The sequence below is a fragment of the Tubulanus polymorphus genome, chromosome 9 (genome assembly GCF_964204645.1).
Source record: "Tubulanus polymorphus chromosome 9, tnTubPoly1.2, whole genome shotgun sequence".
NCBI lineage: Eukaryota > Metazoa > Nemertea > Palaeonemertea > Tubulaniformes > Tubulanidae > Tubulanus > Tubulanus polymorphus.
Window position 1 is genome coordinate 16,248,539 of NC_134033.1, and position 26,417 is coordinate 16,274,955.

General features: G+C 40.4%; 1 protein-coding gene across 1 annotated transcript; it reads left to right on the forward strand.

The window, feature by feature from the left end:
• On the forward strand, positions 1–26,176 carry LOC141910642 (ATP-binding cassette subfamily C member 4-like). The gene is made up of 26 exons (XM_074801344.1): positions 1–186; positions 2,780–2,890; positions 3,949–4,066; positions 4,654–4,863; positions 5,372–5,461; positions 5,774–5,937; positions 7,110–7,235; positions 10,157–10,409; positions 11,734–11,940; positions 12,371–12,562; positions 12,644–12,825; positions 12,924–13,020; positions 13,452–13,555; positions 13,744–14,022; positions 14,571–14,890; positions 16,550–16,629; positions 18,003–18,153; positions 18,547–18,777; positions 19,227–19,327; positions 19,436–19,636; positions 19,969–20,124; positions 20,443–20,532; positions 21,000–21,172; positions 21,951–22,056; positions 22,442–22,564; positions 23,094–26,176. The coding sequence occupies exons 1-26, from the start codon at positions 113–115 to the stop codon at positions 23,700–23,702; spliced, it is 4,548 nt and encodes a 1,515-aa protein (XP_074657445.1). The 5' UTR covers positions 1–112; the 3' UTR covers positions 23,703–26,176.
• Positions 26,177–26,417: the final 241 nt, after the last annotated feature.

Consider the following 26,417-nt stretch of genomic DNA (forward strand, 5'->3'; position numbering starts at 1 on the left):
GTGGATGGTTTCCGACGGAAGAATCGTGTGATAATGTGGATTAACATGATAGTTTTAACGGATATTTTCTCGTGATAAAACGCCGGATTTAAACCGCATTTATTACCGAGCGATGGATCAACACAAACATCACCTAAAAACGAATCCACTCGAAAAAGCGAACTGGTTATCGAAACTTATATTTTGGTGAGTTGAAAAATTTCTGTCTCCGCTTTTTTTAACTGTGATGACTCAACCGGCTGTTTATTTTGAAGCCGGTGCTCCTGCTGAAACGAGACCAGGCTTCATCAGGGTCAGAGTCAGACAACAGTGAACTTGAGGGACAGCCACGCCAGTCCTAGTGTGCGCAGCTAGGGTCGGTTGGGGGATGGGGAGCGGTTGTTCCAATTGTTATGTAAGGTGGGCCTGGCTGCCTGGGCTGTGGTAATTTTTGCTCAATATGAAAAATAGGCATTTCCGGATCCATCTTAAGGGTTCATATCGAATTCATCGTAGGTAGAATTTGTGAAAACTCATGATAGTTGAGAAGGAATCCAGGGACAAAACTGTTTTTCAATCCTCACGAGTAGAATCCTCAATCGCCCACAGTTAGTGCAGTACTGCTGGCTGTATGCGGGTCATTCCCTGAATTATGAGATATATCTCCGTCACTGGTAGTAATGATCTAGAATATATAAATCTGGGTCACCTGCCACAGCTGAATAAAAATACTCTCAGATTATTAATGAGGCTATCAAATAACAAATCAGAAAACCAATAATAGGCTAGGCTTATATCTAGGCCTACAGCTAAGTTTGTTGTAAACCTAAATATATATAGGCCTATAGGCCTAGCCTATATCGGAAATTAATGATTTATTTCGATTGATTGATGATATAGATTATATTGTTAGTAAACATAGGCTACCTGACTCTATGGAATCCTAATGCAACGTCAAATATTAGTAAATTTGTTCGCACCTAAAATGTAACTCATGAATCTCGTTGATGTCTTAGTGTCTCGTAGGTCTTACAGGGCTGGCTTATTCTAAGTTATATAAGGTGCCCGGCGCGTTATTAGATAAATATTTATAGGCCTGAGGTAGAAGTTTGGTTTTCTTCAATTGTCCAATAGGCACGTGCATTTTAATCAAAACCTAACCATTTTAGGGCCTAGCTTAACATTCATCTCGGAGGGAAAAGGGGACAAATTGCTAAGTTACTATTGATGAAACACTCGGACCGAGTCTGTGTTTATAAGAGATTGCAAATTCCATAGTCCTAATGAGAAAAAAGACAAATCCAAATGTCACCTTGCGATAATAGTTAATTCAACATTTGGAGTTTCCTTGATATTCCTGAAAATGACTATTAGAATTTCTGCAAACGAAGTCTCTTTGTTCTGGATGTCGTGGTTTTGTTATTAGGCCTATAAAAAAACCAAGAGTTATAATAAATTACTTCTTTTTATATTTCCTTCTTTCTGAAAATGGCTATTAAGATTTTAAGTCAAAACGTTGAATAAACTGCTTAACTAGTGCAAGGAATCTTTCAAACTCGCATTTCTTGCTTATTGCGCGATTTAATAACAATACAAAAATTTTGTGCGAAAACCTTTCGGCTTAATAGCCTAGGTGCGAATAGATTTTGAATTATGAGTACGGTAAATTTTGATCGATCGTAAGTTTCAAGCTAATGTAACATATTGTATTCAACACCGCTGCGTCGGTGCCCGGATCGAGAATAGCTTGTCCCAGGTCCGCGTCAGATCGTAGAAATTATAGATACGCGCTGAATTAGCGTTCGTAACAGGTGCTGCCGCTGATAAAAAGTCCTCGTATTAAAAATCATCAGAATACGAGATGATCGGAAAAAAATGAGTCATTTGTCAAATACATGATATACCTACGTGTTAAACTAAACTGTTACTGATGAATTATTCAGATTGAATTGAGGGAATTGGAACGGTGAGGGTAATCGAGGTCACGTGCTACTCGTATTTCAAACACTCACTCGACCTTACCCCCTATTGATTTCCAGTTGCACTTGAATAAACTTTTATCGATTTATATCTCTCTAACAACCTCGCTGAAATATTACCCAGCTCTGAGTTGTTTCGTTTGTTTTATTTGACTATACCGCCCTAGCTGCCTCCCTAAATTACACCTATGACATTGTCGCATTATTTTCTGGGTATCGTTTTCATATCCAGAAGTTTTTCGTTTTCCAAAAGATTCCTCCTCTCGTTAAAATGCCTAAATGTATCGTCTCCTGAAAGAGATGGTTGCCTCCATTAATTCACCCTATGACATCATCAACCGTCTGACTGATTTTAACTGCTGACCCTGCGGTTACTAGAGATCACTAACTCCCACTAGAGATCACCATCAGGGAACTCCCACTAGAGATCACCATCAGGGCCCAGTTTCACGAAAGGTTTAAGCATAAAACGGTTGAATTTGAATTGTTGTTCTCATCGAAAACATGAAGTAACCAATGGCGATTACACCAAAAATTTGAGTTTAACTTTTTCGTGAAACTGGGCCCAGGTGTGAAACAATTAGCTAGAAAAATAAGGGTTTTTTGTTTGAATTTTTGATCATTAAAATTCACATTCAAATCTTTTAGATTTTGTATATGATGGGTTTTAAACTTGATATTATCTAAATATTGTTTTCGTCAGTGAGTACGCAGGCTATTGCACAATAAGCCTTATTGATTAGCGTTGTAATGCCCGGTTGTCTGTTTATCTCTGATCCGATACGTAATACCGTAATACTGTAACTGTATATATTTTGTAGGTGGATTAATCCGATATTTCGTATCGGATTCAAGCGCCGATTAGAACAGGATGATTTGTACAATATCACCGATGTGAATTCAGCGGTTTATAACGCCGATCTATTAGAAAGGTTAGTCGCTGTTTTGATACCGTCATACGAGACCATTTATATAATCTGAATATGGTGAATTTCCTTGTAGTTGCGTCAATAGTTTTCTAAATATGGTACAATTCCTAGTTGTGTCGAGGTAGTTTTCTAAATATGGTACAATTCCTTGTTGTGTCGACGTAGTTTTCTAAATATGGTACAATTCCTTGTTGTGTCGACGTAGTTTTCTAAATATGGTACAATTCCTTGTTGTGTCGAGATAGTTTTCTAAATATGGTACAATTCCTTGTAGTTGCGTCAATAGTTTTCTAAATATGGTACAATTCCTTGTTGTGTCGACGTAGTTTTCTAAATATGGTACAATTCCTTGTTGTGTCGACGTAGTTTTCTAAATATGGTACAATTCCTTGTTGTGTCGACGTAGTTTTCTAAATATGGTACAATTCCTTGTTGTGTCGAGATAGTTTTCTAAATATGGTACAATTCCTTGTAGTTGCGTCAATAGTTTTCTAAATATGGTAAAATTCCTAGTTGTGTCGAGGTAGTTTTCTAAATGACTTTGAATTAGTAAATTGAATCGGGTTTCAAAAATAGAGATGAACTTAAACGACTTAAAAACTCTTAGTTGATTGTATTTGAAACGATATAAATGGAGATGTCTTCGCAGTAATGTGATGACTTATTCACTAGGTTCAGATTATAACGGGATACCGGCGAGGCTACTGTGGCGAGCGAGGATTCAGCGATAATCCCGTCAGGATCACTAGTGGCACTGTGGGTTACCGCGCTTCAGTTTACGTTTCAGTTAAATTTGAGTCAACGTTTGATAAATCAGTGAAATTTTCAGTGAAATCTATACCATACGCTGAGTAACAATGCAGATCCTATATCTTATGCGATGACTCGTTAATTATTTTCGGGTTTAAAAGCCTGAAAATCCAAGTTCAAATTTAATTTCAAAAATACGCTGATTTTCACTTGGTGTTTTGTTGCGCCACCTGGTGGTGCGCCGGTATCCCATTACCGGAAAAGGCTCGTAAATTGAAAATGTTCTTAACGAATTTGCTTCTTTTTTGCAGACAATGGAGGCAAGAAATGGCAAAAATAAAAGAAGGCAAATCGCCCAGTTTTATTCGGGCGATCATTCGAGCGTATGGGCCCAGTTATATGGTGTTCGGTATATTTGTATTCATCATCGTAAGTATTGTAAATTCAGCGGTGACTGATTATCAAATTCTCTATATTCACAAACAATTATAATAGATACATTATATGAATTATATCGAGGCAGTTTCATGAAAAAGTTGAACATGAACGAAGCGTGTTTTTAAAAAAGAAAGCAGCATTCAGGATTTGAACCTGGGCTAGGGAGAAAAGAAATGAGATATAAAAAAATCATATTCGTGGGAAAAAAAACTTGCGTGCAATCTGAATGTTTTAAGGTTACGATATGTGATTCAAAAAGAAATACAAATCTTAGACGCTTCATCAACATGTAGAATATCAAGGGTAAACAAAAATGATACCTTGTTTCTTCGCAGCGGCCGGTTCAGTTTTGTAAAATATAATAGAATTTGTAATCAGTTTATTTCTATAGCTGCTAGGTCTGTTACATGGTAAAATTGATCACGATTTAAGAAAAAGAGTAATGTACAGGGTAGATAGGCGACAGGGCGGGTCAACATTTAAGCTCAGCAGAGCGGAGAAACAAGGAATCAATTTGTTTTAGCTAAATCAATTAAGTTTGATATTTCATGTGTTTTGGTTTTTGGTGATATTTTCAGGAGGCTGTGAAGATAATTCAACCGTTATTGATAATCGGATTGATCGGTTATTTCTCGGGTAACGTCACCGAGACTCAGGCGTATTTATACGCTATGGGTATCAGTTTGTGCGCTCTGTTCCTCGCCACGGTTCAACACTCATATTTTCAAGGCGTGATGTCACTGGGAATGAGAGTGAGGGTTTCCTGTTGTGCTCTAATGTATAGAAAGGTAAGATTAAGTGAAAAGTAAGGCGAATGAGGATAAGTTTCCTCAGTTAAGGTTCCGGTTCCACTATTCTGGGCACACTTCTAAACCCATTTCCACAGTTCGGTTGCTAGTTCTACAGTTCAGGTCCTGGTTATACAACATTCTGGCTGGACCCAGTTGTACAGTTCTTGTAAAGTTTTCAGCATTTTAACTCTCAGGTCAGGCTTTAAACCGACAACTGGGAAACTGGCTCCATAGTCTTAAATCCTAAGACTGGTCTTAAGTTGTTAGATTGGCTATAGAACTAAGTTGGTCTTAGAACGGTCTTAAATCTAAGCGCTGACAATGGAACCGTCCCCAGGATCTTGGATCCAGTTCCGCAGTTGTGAATTGGAAAATTCAGTTCAATTTCAATATTTTAATATCGTATTCAACTCCAAACCGTGTAAACTTGATCCGAAGGATAGAACTTCGTCGTCTCTGAGAGTTGAGGTGCGGTCGATATTAATGCGTGATATTTATGTTTCAGGCTCTGAGATTGAGTAACACTTCCCTGAATAAAACCACAGTTGGACAAATAGTCAATCTCATGTCTAATGACGTATCTAGATTCGATATTGTAAGTAATTCTCGATATTATTAGAAATTCGATTATACAACAGGGTTCATACAGATTGCAGGCAATTATTTGAATATAGGAATTTGAATTTCTGGTGTCTTGTTGTTCTTGCTGGTTACGAGTGACACAAGGAACCTCTTGACAAGAAACAGCCCCCATTTTGTATATTTTATGATCTAATCAGGAAACTTTTGGTCAATAGTCGGGGGAAATCAGGGATTTTGATTGCTTGATCTGTAAGAACCCCGATTAAATGAAATCGGTGAATTCGAAATTAGAGGATATAATTTTATTTGCGTCGGTATTTTGTAGGCTGTGATATTTTGTCATTATCTATGGCTCGGCCCGATCCAGGCTGTCACTGTTCTAGCGTTACTGTGGTATAATCTGGGACCGTCGTGTTTAGCCGGTTTCGCCGTTTTGATACTTCTAGTCCCGCTGCAGAGTTATATGGGAAAGTTATTCGCCATGCTCAGGTACGTCTCATATGTGTATCTCACCTTTCCTTTACTTCCCTCTCATTCTCATCTTCGGCTACCTCCTCTCCTCTTCCCTATCTCGCCTACCTTTTTCCCTGCCCCCCCCTCTCCTCTCTTACAGCTCCTCTCATCCCCTGCCTCCTCTTTCTCCACTTCACTCTCTCCCATTCTCTCCCTCTCTCTCTCCCTCTTTCTCCCTCTCTCCCTCCCTCTCTCCCTCTCTCTCTCTCTCTCTCCTCTCTCCCTCCCCTCCCTCTCCCTCCTCTCTCCCTCCTCTCTCCCTCTCCCTCCCTCTTCCTCACCCTCTCCTTCCTCTCCTCCCTCTCCCTCCCTCTCTCCCTCTCCCTCTTTCCCCCTCTCTCTCCCTCTCCCTCTCTCTCCCTCTCCCTCCCTCTCTCTCCCTCTCTCTCCTCTCTCCCTCCCTGCCTCCTCTTTCTCCACCTCATCTGCCTGGCCAGCCCTTACTTAATGTATCTCTACTCTCTCCCTCTCTCTCCCTCCCTCTACCTCTCCCTCTCTCTCCCTCCCTCTTTCTCCACCTCATCTGCCTGGCCAGCCCTTACTTAATGTATCTCTACTACTCTCTCTCCCTCGTCGTCTCACTGTGTTTTGTATGAAGTGTTTATTGCTGATTATTTGTTTACTGAACTCTTCAAACACTTGACCTTTAATTTGTTATTCAAGATTATCTTATCTTTACACATGGTGCGTATGTACTGTGTTCACTGTGTCACTCGTGCTATGTATGTGGTTTCAAAACAAACCTCACTTTCCAGTGTTCCCTTCTATCCTAACTTATCGGTCAGTGTTCATCCACTTTAATCTTTGAACTTGCCAGTATCTCTTCCTCACTTTCCAGTGTTCCTTTCGATCCTCACTCACCAGTATCTGACCATAACTTGCCACCATCTGAGATATAATCTGATACCCACTCGCTGGCTTGAACCTGACCCTCACCTGCCAGTATCTGACCCTCACTCACCAGTGTTTGACCCCCTACTGCCAGTGTCTGACCCTCACTTGCCAGTATCTGACCCTCACCTGCCAGTATCTGACCCTCACTCACTAGTGTTTGACCCCCTACTGCCAGTGTCTGACCCTCACTTGCCAGTATCTGACCCTTACCTACCAGTTCGGACCCTCACTCGCTAGTGTGTTTTTATTTGCAGGCGTAAGACAGCCGTTCAGACCGATGAACGAGTGCGTATAATGAGTGAAATCATCTCTGGCATGCGAGTGATTAAGATGTACTGCTGGGAGAAGCTATTCGGAGATCTGGTGAAATTCGTGCGAAAGTAAGTTCCGCAAAATCTTCAAACGTTCAATTTAGAAATTTTCCGGTGCGATAAATTTCAATTTGGTCCCTTGTTTTTGAGTATGTATGTATCTGTGTATGAATGAGCTAGTCACATGGCAGCCCTCTTGAATTTCTACCTGAATTTATTGAAAATGTCTCTCGCCTCCCTTGTGATGAAAAATCATCTGCTGCTAAACTTTGCTGCTAAAGCGTCTTCTTATTCTAACCAATCGGCATGCGCGTGTGTTACCGAACGTTTTACGAACTAACCAATCGCAGGCCTGGGGGAATGTAATAGCGCCCTCTAGTGGGTGGAAAAGCGAGCCGGCAAAATTTAGTAGCAGTATTGTATGTGTTTAGGGTGTTATGTTAGATGGTAGTAGAGGGTGTATTTTATTGCGGTGATGGTTGAGAAATGTTTTCAGGTATCGATTCCCGGCTGGAATCATTAAGTGTTCAATGACTTTTTAACCCCTGGGGTCAGTTGTTCAAAAGCTGGTTAAAGATAACCGGTGGATAAATACCATAGTAACAATGTAGTTTTAATTGTCACTGTACCAACTATCCACTGGTTAACTCTAGCCAACCTTTGTCCACTGGTTAACTCTAACCAACCTTTGTCCACTGGTTAACTCTAACCAACCTTTGTCCACTGGTTAACTCTAACCAACCTTTGTCCACTGGTTAACTCTAACCAACCGTTGTCCACTGGTTAACTCTAACCAACCTTTGAGCAACTGGCTCCACAGTTGACCTGGTTCCACAGTTGTGAGTTAAATGTCAGAGTTAAAATGAGTTGTTAATTTCTAGGGATTTAGAGTGAAAACTGTGGAATCGGGTCCTATTGAGAATGGATACGTGTTCAGTGTGTTTATATTAAAAGACTTAAGAATTTCTTTGGAATTTTCAGTCTTTCTGTTTCGTAAAGTTAAGTCTTGCAACAGTGTAAAAACAGATCTGATAACCTAATCTGATTCATTTTCAATTCTAAAAATAACAAGTCACAGTTCCACAGCTCTTGGTAAAGTTTGACTCTTGAATAAGGATAGTTCATTCGTTTGAATCTAGTCGTAGAACATTGGAACCGGACCCTGATTTTGATGTGAAATAACTCCAGTTTGTGGACTGTGAAAAAGAGATTGCCAGTCGCTCATTAGCCAACCGTGGATAAATGCCAATTGAAAATCCATATCAGGGGCTGCAGTTGCTCAAAAGTTGGTTAAAGATAACCGGCGGATAGATACCGTAGTAACAATGAACTTTTAATGGTCACTATGTCAACTATCCACTGGTTAACTCTAAACAACTTTTGAGCAACTTGGACTGTAAAAAACTGAAACGAGATCAACCCGATCAGAACCTGTCACAGTCTGTTTTTTGTCAATCGTATGAATATTTATGTTTTCAGTAAGGAGATGAAGTGGGTATTGCGATGTAACTACGCCAAAGCCGTCAATATGATGCCGTATTTCGTCGCGCCGAAAATCATCATATTTTTCACGTTTTTGGCGTACGTGCTCGGCGGCGCGGTGATCACCGCCGAGAAGGCGTTCGTCGTCGTGGCGTTGTACGATTCGATACGCGTCGCGATCACCGTCTTCTTCCCGTACTCCATTCAATACGGCTCCGAAATATACGTTACTTTGAATCGTATACAGGTAAACAACGCCCCCTGGTGTCCGCGTCGCGCGTCGCTCCTTCGTGGCGCGCGCTTTGTCTCGTCGTGTTACGTGTCGAAATATTCGTCGTACTTACATAAATTCAAATTTAAAAAGTCTTAACCCTTTCAGTGCGTGTACCCTCCGGTGCAGTGTATCCATGTAATAGATGGTTAGTTCGTGTACCCTCCGGTGCGGTGTATCCATGTAATAGAAATGTCAAGATGGCAGCGTGATCATTGTGAGATATCAGTAAATAGGGATACACCGCACTGCGAGGTAGACACATAATAATGGTGTGTTGGTTACTTTCAATGCGCTGCGGGAAGACGAAATGTAACAGTATGTCTGTTATACACTGCACTGTGGAGTAGACACCATGTGTGTCTGTTATACACCGCACTGCGGGATAGACACCATCTACGTCTGTTATACACCAGACTGCGGGGTATACACCATCTACATCTGTTATACACCGCACTGCGGGGTAGACACCATCTACGTCTGTTATACTCCGCACTCTGCTGCGAGGAAGTTGTCAGCAGTGGAAGGGTTAAGTCGAATTTTTGATCGATGTGTCGTCTACGGCCTTTATTTCGATAGTGTACTTGGTTTCGATATTATATTTTATACTCGTTTCGATAAACATCGCATGTGTCAGACGGTGAAACTCGCTGGTAGTCGATTCGGACTGATAACTTACATTAAGGGAATTGAATTAGAAATACAAATTCGGGCCCAGTTTTATAGACTGGTATCATCTTTAACCCACAGGTTGCATCAACTAAAAATGAATTGAGTTAACCCCCGGGTTTAAGTTGATACCAGTCTATAAAACCATGCCCATGGTTTGAGTTTTGTTTAAATCCGAGCGAGTTTGACTGTTATTTGTTATATTTGCATGTTTTGGTATATAGTCTCTTATTTACGATGCTGTACGGTCATCATTGCATCACTTCATTTTTTTAGCTTCATTTTTCTCAACGTTTTAGATTTTTGTTTTACCGCGGCATGGTTTATTTAGTTTCTAAAGTAGGTGGCACCACCATTTAATGCTTATTCGGCATTATCATTGCTTGTGCGTCCGGGGTGTTTTACCCCCCTGTCTCTATCACCCCCCCCCCCTTGTATCCGGTGTTGTGCGTGGTGTGTTTGTCGTCTGTGCGTGTATGTACTGCAGCGTCGCCCCCTATATCACCCGTCTGCCTCTAGTACTAGACGTAGTAACAGCGCCACCTGGTGTGGTGTTTATGTTTTGCAGGCGTGAACTACGGCGTATCTATACGGCTAAGTCGATCACAGCGGTTACGAACGGCGTCATATTTTGCGCGTCTAAATTGATAATTCTAGTGATAATAGTAACGTCCGTATTAACGGGTAATAGAATGTACGATATCGGGCAGTTGTATTCAACTATGATTTGGATTAATATTCTCCGTGGTTCAGTGATTAAACGCACTATTCTCGCGATCAGGAATATCGCTGAATTATATACTTCATTGAAACGTATTCAGGTTAGTGCAGTGCTTATTTCATTGATTGATCATTTGATTGATTAATTGATTGGTCAGTTCATTGGCCATTTAATTGATTGGTTATTTGTTTCGTCAATTTATCCCTATTGATCAATTTGTTTAATTGATCAGTTCATGACAATCATTGATCGGTTTGTTTGAACATTTTGATTGATCAGTTCAATTATCAGTCTGATCAATCAGTTCCTTGATCAGTTACTTGGCCCAGTTGATTGATCAGTCTGATCAATCAGTTCCTTGATTGGTTACTTGGTCCAGCTGATTGATCAGTTCATTGATCCATTTGATTGATAAGTTATTTGATTGATCGTTGTGATTGGTCAATTCACTTGTTTGATTGATTGCCTCATTCACTAGTAATTAGGTGGTAGATTGAATGATTTGATTGATTGATTGATTGATGTCGCTGATCACCAGCAATAACAGCACTTGATGTGTAAATCAGCACTTAAGAAGCATGCAGACCAATTGTTAGCACTCCTCTTTCCCCATCACCCTCTTTCAGCAGCAGCTTGTGTTTGAGCTTCTCACAGAACTAGATATTTAACTCAGATTTCCTGCTTTTATTTACTCAAATAACCACTATATATTATGTAATCATTAAGTGAGCAACGATCGAAAAATGCTCTAAAGTACTGTTACAATCATAATCAACAGTAATAACATTCATGAATTCTTTAATATTACCTAGCTTCGGCAGTACATACTACTAATTAAAATGTCTTTTTAAAAAGTTCAGTCTTAAGATTTTTATCTATGGTGATTTACGGTGATTTACCCGATGGAAGCTTGATTGAAACGTTTTTTAATACAGATTCATTAACTCAAATAATTGAAACTATCTAGCCTAAACCTAAAACATGATTGTGTTTTTTTGTGTTATTTGAAATAACTTAATATTAAGAATAACTTACTACTGATGTTGTCCTCATTATAAATATTGATGAAACACTCTGAGTCCGTGTTGTAAAGGTAATATAAAATCCCTGTTCACCAAGAATAAAAAGAGTCTCAAATGTTTCCTTGTGCTCTTAAAAAAAGTGCTCTTCAGGAATACGAGAATATTTCAATATTCCTGAAGATGACTATCAGGATATTGTCGAATTGTTGAATAAACTACACTAGCTCAAGGAATACAGTATTCCTGAAGATGACTATTAGGATATAGTTGAATCGTTGAATAAATTACTAGCTTAGGGAAACATTTCTGACTCTTTAAATTCTCATCTAGGGATTTTGTATTATATAAAATAACGTTTCAAAGATGTTGGAAATAGAGTTCGGGTGATGTATGTTTTTGCAGGAGTTTCTGATGTTGGGTGAGTTGGATACGCTCGTGTTGGATCGTAGGAACAGTCTACGACCGAAGGCTCACGATTGCGGTGTCGTCGTCAATCAGCTCACCGTCACGTGGGATACGACATTGGAAACTCCGACGTTGAAGAATATCAGCGTGACGGTGAAACCGGGCGAACTGATCGCCGTTATCGGACCAGTCGGCTCCGGCAAGGTACTGTCAAATTCTCCTCCAAGTTCCGCATTTACGAGTTACAGGGTTCTCTTTTTTTTATCTTTAAATAATCAATCCTAATCTACCAATCAAATGAATTATAGGGATAATCCCTATGATTTATTTGATTGGTAGATTAGGATTGATTTGATTGCTTTGATTTGTTATCCCTTACAAACCCACCACACCTGCCTGGGTAAAACAGACGGTTTGATTTTTAAATCGGAAATAGAAGCACAGGTGAGGTCATCATCAGCACACCTGGAGATGATCCCTAGTGAGAGTACAATACGTTGTGTATTTTGATTAAAATTCTTCATATGATAAATTATTTTTATGAAATTATAAAATTCGATTTTAACACTTAATAGAATACTTGTCACTCTACAAACGTCGTTATCTAAAAAGAATTGAATTTTGTTTTTCTTAGTCGTCGTTGTTGATGTCGATTCTCGGTGAACTGCACACGATTAAAGGCGATGTGAACGTGCAGGGGAAGGTGGGGTACGCGTCGCAACAGCCGTGGGTGTTCACCGGCACGCTGAAACAGAACGTACTGTTCGGTCAACAAGAGGACGATGACCGGTTCAAACGTGTCGTAAAAGCCACCGCCCTCGATAAGGTTAGAAATAATGACGTCATCTTTTTGTGAGTTCAGATGCACTCCAATTTGGTGTTGATGATTTACCGATTGATTTTCAAGGATATTGAAGTTTTACCAGACGGTGAGAACACGTTAGTCGGAGAGAAGGGAGTCAGTCTAAGTGGCGGTCAACGGGCTCGCGTCAGTTTAGCTCGCGCTCTATATTTCAACGCCGATGTTTATCTATTAGACGACCCGCTCAGCGCGGTGGACTCGGCCGTTAGTAAACATTTATTCAATAAGTAAGTCCAGTTTCATTGTAAACTCATGATTGCTAGATTCGTTCATGCCTAGCCTTACAACTGTCTCTTATTCTCACGTTGTCGTCATGTATTTGTAGCTGTATTTGTGGATTAATTCGTAATAAACCGAGGATTTTAGTCACTCATCAACTTCAATTCCTCACAGTCGCTGATCGGATATTGATCTTAAAAGAGGTAATTATTATGAACCGATTATAGGCATCGTGGGCTGTTTTAGCCAATCGCAGACAGTCTAGAAGGTTTGCTAACCAATCGCAGACAACCTGGTAGGTTTGCTAACCAATCGCAGACAACCTGGAGAGTTCCTAACCAATCGTAGACTGTCTGGAAAGCTTCTAACCAATCACAGACTATGTTGAGAGTTTCTAAACCAATCACAGACTGTGTGGAAAGTTTCTAACCAATCACAGACTATATTGAGAGTTTCTTACCAATCACAGACAATCTGGAGAGTTCCTAACCAATCACAGACAGTCTGGAAAGTTGCTAACCAATCACAATCTGACAAGCAATACTCACCCAATCACGGACTTGACAGAAGCAGTGCTTTCATGAATATTTTGAAATTGGTCAAGTTTCTTGACAGTTATTTTGATCTGTTTTAGGGTGAAATAGTAAGTAGTGGAACTTATAACGACTTAGCGAAATCAGGAGTTGATTTTGCGGCGTTGTTGAAGGAAATGGCCGGCGAAGAGGAGGAAGATAACAGGTTAGTGAACATACATACATTTAGATCAGTCAAAAGTTTTAGCTTTAGATTTAACTATAAATTTCTGAAGGGGGGTGGCTCCATGCTGTAGCGGGTAAGCTTGCTCCAGGCTGCAGGAGGATAAGGGTGACTCCGGGATGGATCCAGGCAGCTAGGGTACGATCGTACACGTGTTTATATATTTCTAGATATGAAGAGAAGGCGTTGCTCGATGTGCTCCGATCTCAGACGGATTTAGACGCGATCGGTTCGATGATCTCGATACGTTCGATGGCCGAGGACGTGCAGCCCGATCACGTGACCGCCGTCAAACACGAGGAGCAGCGAGCGATCGGCTCGATCGACTGGTCGATTTACAAACAATACGTCGCCGCCGGCAGCGGCGTCGTCAAGTTCGTCGTCGTCATAGTGATGAATATAATCGCTCAGGCCGTTTATATCGCGGCCGATTGGTGGCTGTCTTACTGGTTAGTACCTTATCCGCTCACTAGGTGGCTGCATCCCTCTGTGATTAATTCAGAGATTCATAAGATAACAGATCTTGAAATTTTGACCGTTTTCTTAAGAATCAGTCAACAGTGAGGATATTTGAACTATTGGTGTCTTGTTTTTCTTGCTGGTATCAAGTGCCACGACGAACCTCTTGATAAAAAACAGCCTCCACTGAGAATATCTTATTATTTAATCAGGGAATTTGAAATTTGTGTTTTCTTCTTGTTTTTGCTGGTGATGAGTGACAGAAAGAGCCTCTTGATGAGAAACTGCCTTCACTGGGGATATCTTTTTGATTTTATAAGAAAATTTGAATTTTTGGTATCTTGTTCTTGTTGTTGACGAGTGGCACAAGGAACCTCTTGATAAGAAACAGCCCTCACTGAGGATATCTTTTTATTCAATCAGGGGATTTCTGGATATGGGTCGGGGAATCCCAGGCAATGTTAGATTCCCTGATCTGCACAGAACCCCGATGATGTCAGCACTTCAATAATTGTACTTCGATTTGATGATGTTTCAGGTCGAGGCAAGAAGCACTACGCGCGAAACTGAATTCAACAACGACGCCGCCTATCAACGAATACACGAACCGAACCATCGCGACGGGGAATATCACCGTTTCGCCGCCGGTGGCGCCGTCTATCGACGGAGTAACGATATTCGACACTTACACGAATATATACATATTCACCGGATTGACGTTCGGAGTTCTGATATTCGGCTTCATTCGCGCTCTGATGATGTACGAAGTTTGCGTGTCGGCGGCGAAAAATCTACACAATAAAATGTACGACTGCATCTCGAAGGCGCCGATCATATTCTTCGACACGAATCCGGTCGGTGAGTAGTTCGTTTCTATGACTGTAGGTGGCAGCAGCTGTAGTAGTATCTTTACTACTTGGAATTTGTTTTGAAATGTACAGCTGAAGGGGCTGCAGTTTCTCAAAAAAGTTGATTAAAGATGAGTGGTAGATAGATGCTGAAGTTACGATGAACTTTTACTTGTCACTATGTCAACTATCCACTGTTTTACTCTAACAAACTTTTGAGCAACTGACTCCAGGTTCTGCAGTTGCTTAAAAGTTGGTCAGAGTTAACCAGTAGATAGTTGACATAGTGGCAAGCTCATTGTAACTACAGTATTTATCCGCCGGTTATCTTTAAACACATTTTGAGCAAATGCAGCCCCTGGAAAACGTTAAAAAATCGTTAAACTGTTAAATCTTAGGAATGATTTCTAGACCTGGTTCCACAGTTCGAGTTGCGAGTTTAGATTCAACTCGAAAAACATCGAAAATGAACTGAATAATTTCCACTACATAAAGTCAAATTCGACCGAGAACTGTGCAACTGGCTCCTGCTTATAGATATATTACGATTAAAATCTCGAAATTCACTTAATTTAAAAGAGAAAAGTTTCCATTTCACTGATTTATGAATGAAATATGTCGACGATGAAATATTAAACTCGACTTGTATGTATGTATGTGTTTAGGTAGCGTATTAAATCATTTTACCGGAGATCTTGGTAAAGTTGATGATAGTCTTCCGATGGCTATTGAGAATTTCACTGAGGTACAACAACAATTAGAAAATAACATAACTCGACAAATATGTCGCAATCAGCATGATGATGTGTTGCGATGTACAATAAACCTCACTCTTTAGTTTTAACGGGGGCCGGATTTGACTGGACTCATTATAATTGAAACCTACGGTTGAAAACAATTTGCCATTAGTAATCATGAATTTTATTGAATGCTTGAAGTCATTGAGAATGAGAAGGTCATCTTATTAAACAACTAATCATAATTTTACTGAATTTTTGAAGTCATTGAGAATGAGAAGGTCATCTTATTAAACAACTAATCATAATTTTACTGAATCTTTGAAGTCATTGAGAATGAGAAGGTCATCTTATTAAACAACTAATCATAATTTCACTGAATCGTGGAAGTCATTGAGAATGAGAAGGCCAGGACCCAGTTCCGCAGTTGTGAGTTAAGATTTGACTCAAGAGTTAAAACTCATCGAAAAAGAACTACTTATAACTGTGAGTTAACTCATTAAGTCGTTACTGTGGAACTGGGTCCTGGTTATTATAAATTTACTGGATCATTTGAGATCATTGAAAATGAGAACGTCATCATTAGTAACTAACTAACCATCAACTTCAACCCCGAAAAAATTGTATTTTTCAAATTTGGCTTCACCCACTAGATGGGGTAGCTGTAGTCCCCCCCAGTATCAGTGAAGTGAGGTTTGTTGTATATTAATGGATAGTATATTTTTGTCGCTTGGTGCTTTAAGTTTCATTATTATGGTAGCACTTCGATCGCGCTTACCATCATGGGGCGGATATACCTAACGAATTCAGCCGCTGTTGTACATTTTTTTTTTCATTAAGTTGAATGATATCCTCCTCTCTCTCTCATCATTTATAAGTATAAATGCATGTTTTTGAATAGTGAATATTTGATTTATTTGTATGTAAAACAGGCCGCGTACAAGCACGTTTTTCCTCTGATCAGGGTCGCATCGACGAGTTATTGCCGACCATTTGGTACGATGTTTTCGAGGTGAGTTCTCTACTAAAACACGGCCCGTCAGCTACGCTCACTCGCCCTCGGTCGGCTTCATCGCTCGCCGGGGTCGGCTCTCGATGGTCATCTACATCACTCGCCAGGGTTGGCTTCATTCACTTGCCAGGGTTGGTTTCATTCACTTGCCATGGTTGGCTTCATTCACTTGCCAGGGTTGGCTTCATTTACTTGCCATGGTCAGCTTTGTCCACTCGCCAGGGTAGGCTTCATTCACTCTCCGGGGTTGGCTTCATTCACTTGCCAGTGTCGGCTTTGTTCACTCGCCAGGGTTGACTTCATTCACTCTCCAGGGTTGGCTTCATTCACTTGCCAGTGTCGGCTTTGTTCACTTGCCAGGGTTGGCATTATTCTACGCGTTGTCGCACTCATTACGGATCGGAGGGGAGAGGGTCGGTAACACTCAATTGCTAGGGTTTGAATCCATCACTGCCCAGTGTCATTTTCTCTACCCCCCTTACCTTAGCTATAAGCATGTATTGTGTCAATTTATTGTGTAGCTGATTCTATAGTTTTAATTGCAATTCAGCGTAAAATTTGGTAAAAGCTTTCAACGTTTGCTGCGCATGATTATTGTGAATACAATGTGGAATGATTAGAATTAGAAATTAGAACAATTTACGAAGGGAAGACTTTTTAACAATGCCAGCATCGGGGCCACTAGAATACCATTGATTTTAATGCGGCCACGTTTTACCGGGGGGGGGGGGGGTTGGGAGGGGGCCTCGTAGGTGGCTTTATAACTGTACTTTACTGGCTCTGTTTTATATATATTGAGAAAAGTTGCGCACTAACAATGAAATATATCTTTGAACTAACAGTCATCTACCGGAATGTTGATGTTCTCCTCATTATAAATAACCATTGACGAAACACTCTGAGTCCGTGTTATGAAGATAAGACGAAATCCGGCAATAAGCATAAAAACAAATATTTCCTTGAACTAGTAGTTTATTCGACTTTTCGACTTTATTCTAATAGCCATCTTCAGGAATGCTGATGTTGTCCTCATTATAACCATTGATGAAACACTCTGAGCCCGTGTTATAAAGATTATATAAAATCCCGCAATAGCAATAAGAAGAAATGTTTCCTTGAGCAAGTGTCGTTTATTCAGCGTTTCGACTTTATGCTAATACAGTGGAACCTCGTTAAAACGAACTCGGATACAACGATTCATCGGATATGAAAAATATAGAATTTTGTCCCAAGTAAGACAGTTTGATACTGGATATAACGAACTATCGGTTATAGTGAACAGATATTCTGGCCGCGTGAAGTTCGTTGTAACGAGGTTCCGCTGTAGTCGTCCTCGGCATTAATATAGTGAATTGTAACGTGTTCAATTGCAGCTGTCGCTGGTCGTATTGGGAAGCGTATTCGTAGCTGGATTCGTGAACCCGTGGGTATTTATACCGACCGTTCCTCTGACCTGCGCGTTTATATTCATCAGATATTACTATCTGTGCACGTCTAGAGAGGTGAAACGTATCGAGGCTGCAGGTAAGTACCATCCGCATTCAAGGGGGTCTTACGCAATATGAGACTCTGTGATACCTGCAAAATTTCGAAGTTCATGTTAAAAGGGCTACAATGTTGTAAAAAAAGGCACAAAAGGTTTTTTCAAAAGTCTGAATGGCACGATTTCATTGAAAATTCTAGAAAGGATTCTTCGGTAAGACCCTCAGATCTTGCTCTAACTTACTTTGGTTAGACCCTCAGATCTTGCCCTAAGATCTTGCCCTAACATACTTTGGTAAAACCCTCAGATATTGCCCTAAGATCTTGTCCTAACATATTTCGGTAAGACCCTCAGATCTTGCCCCTCTTTCCAAACCTATATAATATAGATTTGGATATGTATATTTTTTCACATGTAGCGCCCTCTATTTGTAGCGCGTGGACCGGTATTCTCACACGTCAGCGCCAGTCTGAATGGTTTATACACGGTGCGAGCGTTCGGAGCCCAGGACGCGTTCGTTAAAGAGTTTGAATTCCACCAGGACGTACACACCGAGGCCTGGCACAGTCTCGTATCCACAAATGGCTGGTTCGGGGTCAGGTTGGATTGGGTCTCCAGCGGGTTCGTCATGTCTGTCGCTTTCTGCAGTGTTCTCATGGCTAAAAGTAAGTAATTATTCTAAATATCTTCGGGATTCAGTTCCACAGTTGTGAGATCAGTAAGTAGCCACTACATATTTGAGAACAATCTTTATGAAAATACTTAGCCTTAGTTTGGCACTTTGAATGGGCCTACATTGCCTGTTCTAGGTCGGCCATACGTATCTTACGAGTATATCAAAAATTTATAATCTTGGTATTCGAAAGGCATGGAAAATGTAATTGGGAAACCCGTAAGAACCCCGGTTCATTTTCAATGAGTGTAATGAGTTTTAGCTGAATGATTTTTATCTTAACGGTGAACTGTGGAACTGGGTCATTGATTGCTAGAAAACTTCTCTCAATTGAAAAAGAATATTTGTTGAAGGACCTTGAATTTTGAGATATTTCTATCAGGAGTCAGTACTATCAAACTGTACAGTTGATTAAAGTAGGATTATTTATTGGTTTTTCAGATTTAGATGGTGGATTAGTTGGATTATCAGTCACTTATGCTATAGCATTGTTAGGATTATTTCAATGGGCTGTCAGACAAAGCGCGGAAGTCGAAAGTCAGGTAAGGTGCTAGGCTAATCTAGCTATGCAACACCTCCCACCGACCAGGCTGTTGCCTCAAGTCCACTCCACTCCCTCTGATGCATTCTTTTTATTGTACTATTTATAGATGATCTCAGTTGAGCGGATTATACAATATTGTAATCTCGAAGCTGAGGCTGGTTTGACGGAACCGGCTGATGGCGAACCTCCTCCCGATGACTGGCCTCGTCACGGCGCTATACAAGCCGAACGCGTCTGTTTCTCGTATACAGCAGACGGACCTCGAGTTCTTAAAAATATCAACTTCATCATTCATCCCAGAGAAAAGGTATGTTTTAAAACAATTACGGAATGACTGCAGTTTAGGTTCTTGACCCAAACGATAAACATGTTCCCAAAAGCGCTGGGAAATTGGGGTCTAATGATGTTTACCTGTTAGGAAGTATTTGGGAATTTGATAGATTTTCCTCTAATCCTGGAATTGAAATATTTGGGAAATTGATTTGTGTAACTCAGTTAAGGAGTATGATATAAACCCAGCACCCAGTTCCACAGTTGTGAATGAAGTTTGTTAAAATGAAAATGTACTAATTTTAACTCTAAGTGACTCCCGAATGCAGACAATGACATTTATGTTGAGGTTCGAATTTTGATTTTCAGATCGGTATCGTTGGTCGAACCGGGGCCGGTAAAAGTTCGCTGATCGCGATGTTGTTCCGTCTGGCCGAACCGTCTGGTGCTATTATCATAGATGGCGTCGATATCACTAAAATACAACTACACAAACTACGAAAACAGATCTCCATCATTCCACAGGTTAGACCCATCGATTCCCCCTATGACATCATCCGATCGCTGGTTGGCTTTATCTGAAAACCTTTCGCGAATTGATGGTTGCATTCACAACTTCCCCCTACGACATCATGGAAATCACTAAACTTCTAGAATTGATGACCGCCGCTGTAAATTATCCCACTGACACCATTAAATTGCTAAGTTATTTGATCTGTAGACTCTTTCTGAATTGGTGCCTGCCTTCTGAATTCCCCCTATGATATCAAATATTGAGGAGAATTTTTGAGAAGAGTTGAGATATGAAAAAATTCAACATTTTCTGATGTGTGTTTATTTCAGGATCCAGTATTGTTCAGTGGTACCGTGCGGCGTAACCTTGACCCGTTTAAAAGCCATTCCGATGAAGCCCTTTGGAAATCTCTAGAAGAGGTACGTAGAACTCCAGGATTCGGTTTCACAGTTGGCTGCGGAGTCAAATCCTAACTCTCAACTGTGGAACAGTGTCCAGGCACCTTTTCCTCAGGTGTAACTATCAGAAAGATACCAGGACCTGTGTTGGCGGCTAAAATGAAAACTGGGCTCAGTTGCACAATTCTTAGTACAGTTTATTTTACAATGGCCAGTTCCAAAGTTCAAAGTTAAGATTTGACTCATTGAAGATGAACTGAGATGAACTCATAACTGTGGAATTGGATCCAGAGTTAAGAGTTAACTCTTACTCATAACTGTGGAACTCAAGACTGTGGATCCTGAGTTCATAGTTATAACATAGTTCCTGTTGAATTTAGCTCATATGCAATGTTTCAACTGAATAGATTCACATTCTAACCAAGAACTTCTAGGCATAGGTCCAAAATTAACAGTATTTAATCTGATAAGATGTCTCTCTATTTTAGGTGCAGTTAAAATCGGCCATTGATGATCTGTCTGGTGGATTAGAATCTGAGATCTGTCAGGGCGGCTCTAACTTCAGCGTCGGACAGCGTCAGTTGATTTGTCTGGCTCGCGCGATCTTACGTCGAAATAAAATACTAGTCATCGATGAAGCGACCGCGAACGTCGATCCGAGGTTCGTATCGAAAATAACAACTCAATTCCTCAGTTCTAGCTCAGTTCTAGCTCAGTTCCTCAGTTCTAGCGCAGGTCTAGCTCAGTTCTAGCTCAGTTCTAGCTCAGATCTTGCGTTATATTTGAATGTTCAATTACATTGGGTATAAACTGAAGTCATTAGAGTCAAACTTAACCAAAGGAACTGTAGGAATGAGTTCAGAATAAATGGTTTAATGTTTACTTGCATTTTCCCCATGCGTTTTCTATCCATATAATTATTGATTAGTTGTGGTCTTTATTGAAAGATGGCAGCATCTGTCGAACAGAATACACCCTACCTATTCCAGAATAGCATAATCTGTAAACTTGATAGAAACGGCCGGTAGAGAGTTTGTAATCCGTGAATTGACCGGTTCAAACACGTTCAAACCTGCCTTAACCAGCGACACACTGCTATCTACTGCCCGCAAAATAACGTCAGGGTGATGTAGCATAAAGTGCTGTGTGATAGTCTGAAATTCTGTACTTGGAGAGGCGCAGTGGCCGAGTGGTTCAAACCCTGGTGGCAGCAGAGTTTCTCGATCAGGGTTCTTCTCTGGTCTCTCCTCCATTGGGAGAAAGAGACATCAAACCCTGTAATAATGCCCTGCGTGGTGCTCAGTGGGTTTGAGGGAATTGAATTAAGAAAAATTGTCTGAAATTTTTGAATCATTTCCAGCAATATAGGGTACGAACGTGAAAGGGTTGAATATTTGTGCATAGCAGAAGTAATGATTAGCATTTGGTTTATTTTGTAGGACTGATACTTTAATTCAAGCGACCATCAGAGAGAAATTTAATGATTGTACAGTATTAACTATCGCTCACAGATTACATACAATCATGGATTCAGATCGTGTAATGGTATGTACGCTTATGCTGTGGGGTTCTAATGAAGATAGCATGTAGCATTATTTTGCGATTCATTGCTCCTGGGGCTGGTGTTGCAGTTGGGACTTTAGTCCAAAAATCTTTAGACTGGTCTTAAGTTGTTAGATTGGCTAAAGAGCCAAAATGAGCTTAAATTGGTCTAAAGTTTTTAGATTGGCTATAGAACAAAAATGAGCCAATTCAGTAGGGTCAACCGAGTTCAGTTGCACTGGTACCTGACTTCATTTGTGTAAAGATTGGTTTATTTTCAATGTTTTAAATCCAGTCAGTGTGAAATTTTAAAACACAACTGCGAAACTGATTTTGTAATTGATGGCCACTAGGAGGCGCTGATCAGCCGTCTGCTGCTCTGTTTCAGGTTCTCAATGAAGGTATGATCGTAGAATTCGAGTCGCCGTTCGAATTGTTACAGGATAATACCAGTTTATTTCACATGATGGTTCAGAGTACTGGAGATACTGAGGCTGAAAATCTAATCCAGGTACGTCCATTTCCCCGTCTGTGCCTGCTGCTGCCACCTGGAGGTCGATATGATGATGAATCACCAACTATTCCACTAGATGGCGCACCTATCACGTAACCTCAAAATATGATTCATTTTCGATTGAATTTCGTCTAGATTTTTAGCCTCCCACATAAAAAATGAGATGGCTCACTACCCAGGATGAAATTAGATCGGTCTTAACTGTTCATATGCGGCGGGATTTTTATTCATCGTTCGCAGAATTTGAGGAATTACAGATTGATTTTAATGGATTCTGAGGGGAAATCCTCACTTGCTAACAAAGGAATCGTCTGGGGGGATCCTTACTTGCTATGAATGGAATCTTCTATTGCTGCAGTAGTCGATATCCTACTGCACAATGGTGACACCTGGTGAATCCTTACTAGGTGGAATCCTCTAATGCTGCAGTAGTTGATGTCCTACTGCACACTAGTGACACCTGGTGAATCCTCACTTGCCACAGTCATTTTGATCAATGTTTTTATTACGTAATTGATATTTTCAGATCGCCGAGGATTCACATCTCAAACTCGCGACAGCAGAATCTTCCAATCATAAACCGACGAATCACGTGAACAATGTACTGACGCTAAGAGTACCGCATTCTCCTCCTCTCTCAACAAATCATCGTTCACACTATAATAACAGCATTTCACCGGACAATCAACAGCTAGATACGAGAACGATTTCAACCGATCCGGAACGTCAAGTTACATACGGTTCGTCCAATCGGATCGCGGACGAGGACGACATTTCGACCAATCAGGAGGAGTTAGACGAGGCCAAATTAGTTTTCAACGCCTCGAATATGAGTTTGTTGTCATTGGCGACGAATCCTGAACAAACCGCGACCAGCGTGACCTCGAGTTCGTCTGGGAATTCGGAAAAATCGTCGGATTTGGATTCGGTCGTCGTTCGCGATAATCACGTCGATGGCGATGGTCGTTCGGCTGACGAGAGTGTCGAACGACCGTTAGTTAGCGATAACGCTAAATTGCGTAATGTCGCGGATGACGATAGCGCCGACTGTCGAACCGATGAACCTTTATTAGCCAATCAGAGCGAGGACGTAGATATCGGCCCCATAGTGACCGATAACAACATCATTGTTTAATTGTTGTGATTTCTGGTCGGTGTGTACAGTTATAATTGTTTTATAAGTATGATGATGTCACCCCCACAGTGACGGCGATCGGGGGAGGGGGATGATGATGTCGTAAACTCTTCCTCTTACTAATGCTCTACACACCTCAAATTGTATAAGATTTTTTTCTAAAGCCTCGTCAGGTTAGGCATCTACACTAAGCTCATAACTTTGGGTTCAATGCAGAGTTTGCCGTAAAACCCTTAGAACCCTTCTCCAGAAAACCGCGTTCGCATCTGACTCAACCCATGTTCGATGGAGCATTCCAGCTCCACTATTGACCTTGAACTACGGATTTGAATTTGTGCTGTAGACGTTACTCGCAGCGAACGCAGGTTTTTGTCGAACCCGTGTTCATCGAAACCCGGGTTCAATGAGCTTGTGTAGACAGAGCTTAAACTAGGTGGGTCTATTCGAGTAGATCCACTGATTACACCTTTTGAAAATCGAGTTTCTTGCTCTTCCAATATGGCCACCACGGCCAGGGCATTTTGAATTCCCTTGTAGCGTTCTATATGCTGCAACTGATGTGTAATTATCATGAAACTTTGTACTCCATGGATTTCACAGATCGAAAATCAAGTTTCTCGCTCCTTCAAAAAGGGAAGACATCTTAAACATTGTTTTACGATAATTGGCACATAGGTTTCCCGAACGAAAGGTGACCTTTCAGTCACTCTGATATTGTACCTTCGTGCAACAAAATGTGCTGGCGCTGAAAGAGTTAACTTATAACTCAGTGGATTGACAAAACGGCTTTCCACGATTTTCTAGTCGTGAATATATCGAGTCAAATAATGCGAGTTTTAATGAGTTTTCATTAATGTATTCATGGCGTATTATCATATTTGGGAATTACGTCAATACTTTTCATAATATTGATTTTTTTTATACGTATATGACGGTAATTAGAGTAATAGATGTTATACACGCGCGTGTGTAGCTTTTAATAGAATATCTGTTTTAGGTTAGATCTAGCGGTTATCATTGTCTCCCTTAAACAAAACCGAATGTGATTGAAGCTGTTAGTCATGTACGATGCCCGTACCAGTAAAAGTGGGTTGGATTTCTAGTGTGATAACGCGGTTACGTTTTATTGGCTTCAGCTGCAAAATTCAGGGAAACGAAAACTGAAAAATCAATGTTTTAATTACGTACTGAATGCGTTACGCTGCAAATGACATAATAATTGGGAGAGTGTAATATTGAGATCGATCAAATATACCTCTGTAATTATATCTGTGATTTGTATGTTTGTAACCAGCACCCCTTCAGACATTCTACCCGTTGAAGTGTGAAGTGTGGATGAACAGTTTTGAAAGTGAGCTGATACAATATCTAATATCTGGTGTTTGTAGTTCATTTTCAACTGAAAATGTCTCAGATGAAGCACTGAACACATGTGAAGTGTGGATGATCAGTTTTTTAAAGTGAGCTGATACAATGTCTAATATCTGGTGTTTGTAGTTCATTTTCAACTGAAAATGTCTCAGATGAAGCACTGAACACATGTGAAGTGTGGATGATCAGTTTTTTAAAGTGAACTGATACAATGTCTAATATCTGGTGTTTGTAGTTCATTTTCAACTGAAAATATCTTAGGTGAAGCACTGAACACGTGTGAAGTGTGGACGATCAGTTTTTTAAAGTGAACTGATACAATGTCTAATATCTGGTGTTTGTAGTTCATTTTCAACTGAAAATATCTTAGGTGAAGTACTGAACACATGTGAAGTGTGGATGATCAGTTTTTTAAAGTGAACTGATACAATGTCTAATATCTGGTGTTTGTAGTTCATTTTCAACTGAAAATATCTCAGGTGAAGCACTGAACACGTGTGAAGTGTGGACGATCAGTTTTTTAAAGTGAACTGATACAATGTCTAATATCTGGTGTTTGTAGTTCATTTTCAACTAGGTGAAGTACGTTGCCGATCATTTTTTTTAAAGAACAGTGATATTATGTTGTGATTGTCCGAAGGGGTGCATGGAATAAGTGATGAAGTTGTGGGATGGGAGTGGGGAGTGGGGAGGGGGTGTGCTGAGATAGGTCACAATCATACGTGCAATTGCTATATTATGTATCTAGCGTCTTTCCAGTATTGATCTCATCCTGTTTCTAGTTCCACAGATTTTCGGAAACTTGAACCGTAGCCTACTCATTCGGCAGAAGTCAAATTCAATCGATAATTTTTGGAATTATGTCGTGAAGTTCAGAATAGGAAGAAAAATATCTCAAGCTTGCAATTATTTTCCTGCAATTGTCATATTATGTATTTATATTATGTTGTCCGTAGTGTATAAATGCCTTTTATGAACATATCTTGACATAACCAAACGGTCTAAGTGCTGTATGTGTTGAATGCAGTTATGAGTATTGTGAGTTTGTATGGCATGCATTCCTAACTGAATGTAACTCTTTCATAAAATAAAAAACGGTATAGTTTGTTGACATACTTAGTGTTATTCTCGAATTATAGAAATCAGGACCAGCATAGATAGGATTGTTGACTCTGGAGAGGTGGGCTACTTCATTTGAGGATGTCTGGCTATTTCATATAGATATGACGATGTTTGACTCAGGATTGGGTTATTTCATATAGCTATGAGGATGTCTGACTCAGGACATGGCTATTTCATATAGATGTGAGGATGTCTGTCGACCGTACGGTGCTGCCGCTATGC

Bases quoted from the DNA above. Each gene is read 5' to 3' on its own strand.
- LOC141910642 (XM_074801344.1), top strand. From the start codon at position 113: ATGGATCAACACAAACATCACCTAAAAACGAATCCACTCGAAAAAGCG. The intron at 2,891-3,948 runs GTTAGTCGCTGT...TCTTTTTTGCAG, and splicing joins AACGCCGATCTATTAGAAAG to ACAATGGAGGCAAGAAATGG. The intron at 13,556-13,743 runs GTTAGTGAACAT...ATATATTTCTAG, and splicing joins GAAGAGGAGGAAGATAACAG to ATATGAAGAGAAGGCGTTGC.